General features: G+C 39.8%; 1 protein-coding gene across 1 annotated transcript; it reads right to left on the bottom strand.

Annotated features, from left to right (window-relative positions):
* Positions 1-296: 296 nt before the first annotated feature.
* LOC307262041 (cell cycle control protein 50A-like) lies at positions 297-6,714 on the bottom strand. The gene is made up of 7 exons (XM_080042778.1): positions 6,262-6,714; positions 5,071-5,190; positions 4,469-4,576; positions 4,308-4,395; positions 3,983-4,126; positions 3,079-3,288; positions 297-1,437 (listed from the first exon to the last, which is right to left on the bottom strand). The coding sequence occupies exons 1-7, from the start codon at positions 6,511-6,513 to the stop codon at positions 1,244-1,246; spliced, it is 1,116 nt and encodes a 371-aa protein (XP_079898904.1). The 5' UTR covers positions 6,514-6,714; the 3' UTR covers positions 297-1,243.
* Between the last annotated feature and the right edge of the window lie 549 nt (positions 6,715-7,263).

Here is a 7,263-nt window from a genome sequence, read left to right on the forward strand (position 1 = left end):
ACACTGACAGCCAGCTGACTTCCCACAATCCTTTAGTGGGCCAGTCATATCCGGCAGCGTGAGGTTTTATTTTTATTTTATTTTGTTAATTTTATAAAAAGGTCAATGGGTTTATTACAAGTGTGTAATTTAAAAAATATATATATTATAACAATTGTAAAAAATAAGAATAATAAAATGTTAATAAAAAATTAATTGTAAAAATCCATAACTAAACAAGTAGTGAGTGATACCAGTTACGGCAGTGGTAGTGATCTGCAATAACATACCAAATGACACCAATGCATTCACCAAGTTGTTTATTTTGGACCCTACAAACCTTATAAAAACCCATACATTTTCAATTTAAACTATTTACTCTTTAATTTAATAAATCCTGAAATCAATATTGTAACAGAAGATGAAGTGAAACCAGGTGGGGCAACTAACAAATGTGACACTTTTAAAGTGCATATCATTTGGTCAACATTGAAGAACACAAGATAACCGAACCATCAAGCCAATCTGTAAAAACAAAAATAAATGTTGTGCTCCAACCAGCCTGAGACATTGCCCAGAGTCTTAGAATTGAGAATACTGGGTACAGTGGTGTAGGATGTTTCCATGATTAATAGGCATATTGTTATGATCGCTTTATATAACCAGTCACAGAGACGGCATACAACCTCACTTTTGCTACTACTTGTCATGAGTATTCTATGACTCTCCGAGGATAAAATATTTCTTGTTAATCATCAATGCTTAACATAATAGACAGCACACAAGCCACGATTATCCCATCCTATATTCAAGCTTATCTCAAAAACCACAGAGGTATATCATTGAAATATAATGGTACATTCATTAGCAGACATATCACAGTAGATAATGTGGACAAAAACTTGCATTAAAAATATATACATCCTTCAATAATAAGCCATTCGCAAAGCACTGCTAAAAGAAAACACAGATACTTTGATAATTTATAGATAAATAGATGATAAAAACTTTCTTTTGGAGACAAGGAAGGACATTCTCAGCAGCCGACTTGAAGCTATATGCACAGAGACACAGACTCTAGCATCCTTCTTTTGCATACACATAAACTCAGCTTTTGCTGAGACAATGCTGTCCTTACACAAACACACAACAAAACAGTTACAGAGACCAGTGAATTCACGCTAAAATCAACAAGCAGTCGAGAACGGACCCTTTAGGGGTCACCCATGCATGCAGAGGCCAGCCAGCGGGCTACAGGAACAGCTCAGCTTGGGATATCTGCGCTGGTGTTGCGGGTGTCATATTTGTGGTGGATGATGAGCAGAACCACCCCCAGGAAGAAGCAGATGGAGCCCACGGTGATGTAGGCAATGCCGAGGAAGGGGTTCTTCCCTCCCATCCAGGAGATGGTGCTCAGGATCATCCGCTTGCGACCATCGAAGCTGAGCACAGGGTAATCTGATTACACGGTTAAGGAAAAACAACAAGAGAAGAAATGCACACCACTCAAAGTCAATAGGCTCGTTCGACCTGTCGCCGTCTTGCTAAGACCTGCGCAATTATGACGCTCGTCTTGCTGAGCGCACTGCATTATGGTTAGACTTTTTGTCCCACTTGCACCCGTGGCTGGCTGCGGCTCGGCTGCTTGAGACTTTGAAGTCCCGCGGTATCAAGACGGACACAGACACTGGAGCAAGTCGCTGCAGTTGCTCCCCACGGGCTGCGGGAGCGAAATGTCTGATGGGAAACGTCTTGCTGACAGGCGGAGCTGAGCGCTAATTGGGAGTTTAAACCTCGTGCCTTTGATGCGTTTCCCCAATTGGTTAGGCAAAAGTCTGACATCACCGCTCAAAATTAAATTACGATCCATTCTTTTTGATTTCATTAGGCCGCCACAATATGCATTTAAGCAGAAATGTACTTGATCAGAGTTAAACCTCCACTGATCTGAACCCTTGACATAGAAATAATTTGGATGTGTAACTCTCCTGTATAGATATATTTAAAAGTGAACACAAACTTGAGTCACATAAGATCTTGGTGAAGTGATTTTTATACCATTCAGATTAAATCATAGGCTTATTTCAAGTGATCTAAATGGTCTGGGGATTGTATTTTACATGTAGTGTCGCAAAGCCAGACCAAAACTACAACAAGTAGCCTAGTTTGTTTGTTACACATCATAATACAGTTCATCATATCCATCTCTACAATAATAATAAGGGATCTTTTCTTAGACCTTCTTTATTTAGGCCGATCATATTCGTTATGTGAAGGGAGAAATATTAAACCTCCTTTATTTGGATTTGTAAATTATTCTTGTAAATTATTCTTTATCACTTAAAAGTAGGTGTTCTAGTAAAGTAACAAGAAAGATAAAGATGTGTGGGGAATGGGGATATTAGCTTATATCTCGTTTCTTGTTTTGAAAATGCCCCTCGCTTTTAAAGTGTTTACTCGTCTTTGTGTTGTGTTCTGCTTCTAATCGGTTGTAGCATGTGTGACTCTCCTGCGAATATGTTTCTAATAGGCCTTCAAAATAAAACTAGAAAACGAACTGCATCCGCAACAAGGACGCTACTTCCGACTCGGAGCTGTCCGGCTTCAGTCAGGCTTTTTCGTCACTCCCCCGACTGCACTCGGCTACTCTCGTCTACTTTCCAGACGAGCTGAAAGTTAGGTCGAACGAGCCTAATAGCAGTGCTAATAAGTATCATGTGACATGACTAGAAAGGGGGCCACACATTCGGTTCGGATTCAGTTTAGCTCTGAAGAGTAACACTAGTTTTAGCATAACATAACTTAAGGGACTTGCACGAGGTGTCTGAACATGACTCACAATCTTTTAGATCTGGGGTGTGGTTTACAGAGATATCACAATAACTTTGCCAATATCTATGAGATTGAGGTTGTTTCTATATATGAATCTTACCCTGTTAAACATTATGTACAGTAATATAAATCATAAATTTCATTTAGCTGACACTTTTATCCAAAGCTATACTTCCAATAAATATACCAACCAACCAACCCTACTACCTAGCACTTTCTATCGTTATATTTGTGTAGTAGAGTTTCTAGCCATATATCAAAGGATACTGTAAGTGATTTCCAAGACGTATTTGCCACTGGGTAGAGTCGGGGTCGTGTTAGGCTTCTTCTGGATGATGCGATAGAGTTTACGAAAGGTAGGCAACGCAGCCGTGCGCATCCATACAATGAAGTCCTCGTTGATAAAGCCGTTGTTGTCAGGATCTGCTGGGTCTAGCTCAGTCACTGGCTTCCTCCAGTTCACCGGCTTACTTGTGCCTAAGAGAGAACAAGAGAAACCAAGGAAGTCATTGGCCCAATCCCAATGTCCCCCCTAAAGCTTCAAGCCCTGAACCCTCACAGACTTAAGCTGACGTCATCAATGCTCGAGTGCAAGAGGCTGCAAGGCTAATAAGAAAAAAGAAAGTGCAGACACAGGAGAATATAAAAGCACCAAAACATGCACAAACTATTGTTGGCTTCTGACTTTTAATTTTACGTTCACAGCTTTCTTCCCGGCCGAGATCGACTGTCTGATATGAAAGTGCTGTAGGCCCTTGCCTTAGCGAGTGGACCAATAATCTTATTTTTTTTCTTCTTCAAAAATACATCATTAAGCAAAAATTTAAAGAAATAGTTTGATAGGAGTGTAATTCAGCAGATGCATGCAGTCACACCCCCTACCTTATGCCAGATTTATGAGGAAATGCGACGGGACAAGAGCTTCCCCCCGTATTTAAAGTCACAGCGCTATGAACTATGTGTAATTACCTCGGGTAAAGTCTGCAGAACTGCATAAGAAGGTTGCATAAAAGGGAACATAAAGAGCCCTCGCGGACTTGATGAATTGACAGTGGGAAAGCCCTAAGCCCTCACAGACTAAGTCTGTAAGGGGGGACATTGGGATTGGGCAATTGAAACTTAAGTGTTAACCAGCCCAAAATGTCCTGTGTAGTTTTATAAAAACAATCACCTTGGAAAGCCACAGTGAGGTTGTCGTTTCCACCAGGATTCCTGAACTTCACATGCTTGTCAGTCCACCACGCAATGCCCTTCTTTACCAGAGGAATTTCATTTCTGGTGCCATTGATATCAATATGATACAACTCCAGAGTATCTGAAACAAAGAGACATTGCATTCAAATCTGTTGCATCAAAAAAGGGAAGCAAATTAACTGAACTTCTGAAAAATGACATCTGAGTTTAGTTGGATGCAGAGCTATGATAACACACTTTAGATGAAAACATTAGTAAAAATCCTTACACTGCTGAAGAAAAAAATTGTATGTATCACTTACCATTGAAAAGGCTGTTAGCTATGGCCCCACATGGAGCAATGGGTGCTCCTTCACTTGTACGGTACGGTTCACATTCCTTGCTGGGGCTCTGTCAAAAGCAGCCGGTGTTAAACTGATGCCAGAGACATGTTATAATAGTACAAACTTTTTCGAGAGCATACCTTCAAAGCAGAGCGGTCACCATTCAGTTGGCTGTCGTCCCTGGACTTCACATAACGTCTGTGGTTCTGATAGAAGTTGGATAAGCCGTAGTACATGAAGACATTGCTCTGCAGGGGAGGAGAGATCATGTTAAAGAGAGTGTTAGCTCAGTTCATTAAACACAGACCTTCATTCGCTAAGCCCGGTTGAACAAAAAGGTGCACATGTATCAAATATATGTTTATTTATGTCTTCAGATGAGATAGATCTCATTCTACCCCAGTTTGGTTTGTAGTTGCACCAACCCAAAACTAAGCCGTACACTAAGTTATTCTGAGCTGGAAACTGAGAGCGGTTTCATAATAGATCAATAAAAGCCTTCTATAAGTTGCTGGGCAGCACATTTTCAGCCGAGAGTGATCAATGATAATGTGTCTGCTCCAAACAAACCTTGAGTGTGCCTTTGTTTCGGACTGCAAATAGATCTTAATGGACATTTAGTGTCAGGGGGGGCAGTTTTCCTTTTTTGTTATGTTGCACTTCAAGCAACACTATCAATTTTGAAGCCAAAGGCATGTATTATTCATCGGTTGAGCATACTGCAAGGCAAGCTGGCGCTCACCTCAAATGGCTGCTCCAATGTGAAGGGCAGAGAGCACAGACATGGCGTTGTATTGTTCCAGCTGAAGTTCTTAGCACAGCTGTAGCATGGATTGTTGATGTCGACGCCAGTGTAATCAATCTGAAAAACAGGAAAAGATAAGTTCAAAAACAGAAGAATTAGACATAGAGAACACCTACCTAAACTAAAAGCCTACTTAACCTTGCTGTCTCATATCCACGTACAATATTTTTGTTATTTTGATCAAAACAATGTCATATTTAAAAGGGTTTCCGACATTTTTTCTACCCTTGGCCTTAGTGTTTGTTTGATCTACCATGGTAATGTGCAGTGTCTACCCGACATACTATGTAGTATTTCTAATATGTTCATATATACATATAGATAGTTTGATAAAATACTAAGTGTTTATCCTGTTTTTTTCTACCCTTATAAATAAATAGTTTGTTACACTAGCGTTTTATATATATTTGGTTTAACTTCGTTAATAAAAGTGTTATACCACAGTTTCTGATATTTAGTCTACGCTTGTGAATATGAATGATGTGTTATACTTCATAGTGTTTCTGATATTTCTATATAAATGTGTGGACAAAATGTTTCTCATTATTGTGCAATACATCTCAACAGCAGCAACACAAAAGGCAGCTGCCAAATGACAACAAAGTGTTTTACTTGCCATCTTATTTCCTGTAATTCTATCCCCTTATTTTCATTCCATTTATATTTTAATGTAAAGGCCTCCGTGCATGTAATTTCTAAATTGTAAAGCATTATACAACTAAACTTTACTTTAGCTACTAGCTAATAGCTTATTATTTTCATTAGTATGAATGAACACCTTTATACTATACATTGTAACCTTTCATTACAGTACTGTTGTTATCGGCTGCATTCGGCTAGCTACTTTCTAAACTGAAAGTTGTGTTTATAAAGGTAATCTCAATATGACAGAGCCTAGCAGTGTTCAGAAATATGGCGAGCTGTCAAGCTGTCACTTGATATTTCTGTTCTCGCTTGTTGTAACACTACAAGTTTACACTTTACAGGTGAGCATTTCCGTAGTTAAATTAGATGATTTGCTGCCGCTCCTGTGGTTTAAAATATGACTATGTAGAAAAACCTAAAGGAAGCTTGTGGGTTGTGGCTAAAGCTGTCCAGAGTTGGACGTTTATGTTACTGTTGCTTTACCTCGAACTCTTTGATGTTGTTTGAAGAGACGAACAGGCCGATACCGATGGGGATGAAGATGAGACCGATGACGAAGAAAGCGGGCAGCACCGTGCCTGCCGTAAGTATGGGCTGCCAGGCTGGTAGTCTCTGTTGTTTGAACGCTGTGTTGTCCGGCTTTTTACTTTTCACAACGCCCGGGGCACCTCCGTGGGTCGAAGCAGCCGCTATGTGTCCGTCCTCTTCCTTCGCGTTGTAGCTTGACGCCATCATGGCTGCAGTCAGCTCCGAGCAAAATTAATCTGCTGTAGTTGATAGTCGACAGTTCCTAGTTAAGCCCACGCGGTAAACAAATCAGAAAACGTTAAAGCAAAGCGTACAACCATGTAAGGACTGACATGTACCCCCTGTCTAATCCAAATATCTACTCATTGTCGTATTGATTTTCTTTTTCTCGCTAATCTCGCCCGAGAAGAAGAAGCCGGAAACGCCTGATCCAATAGCATGGTGAAACGTAGCACTTACGTCATCACAGAACATGGAGACGCCCCTTTCTCACTCATCGGTTGTGAACAAATAAATAGCCGATGTAATGCTAAAAGTCCCTTTTTTTATAAAATAATACGAAATTCCATTGCATTTACAGATGTCAAGTCCCTGACAAACCTTCTGCCTATCTACATGTATGTGGCATGAACCTAGCGTGAATCCTTTCTGCCAGTCATTGTAATTTTAAAACTTGATTTAATAGGCTATGATTAAAGTTTTGTTTTGGTGTTCAACAATTTGTGAAGTGTGTATCATAGGCCTACACATTTTATTTTCACTTAAAGTTCATTTAGGGACCAAAGGGATAAACAACCAAACCTGAATGGAATTGATCAGACATTTGTCATAAAATCAGGGAGAGAGGGCATCATACAAATTAAATAAAATTGATAGATTCATTTTAGCCTTTTTTTTTACAACTTGAAATTGCCCTCTGAAAACTTTAGATGGGAATCGAAACGTATGGTTTTTCAA

The sequence above is a fragment of the Ammodytes marinus genome (genome assembly GCF_949987685.1).
Source record: "Ammodytes marinus genome assembly, chromosome: 15".
In the NCBI taxonomy this organism is placed as follows: Eukaryota; Metazoa; Chordata; class Actinopteri; order Uranoscopiformes; family Ammodytidae; genus Ammodytes; species Ammodytes marinus.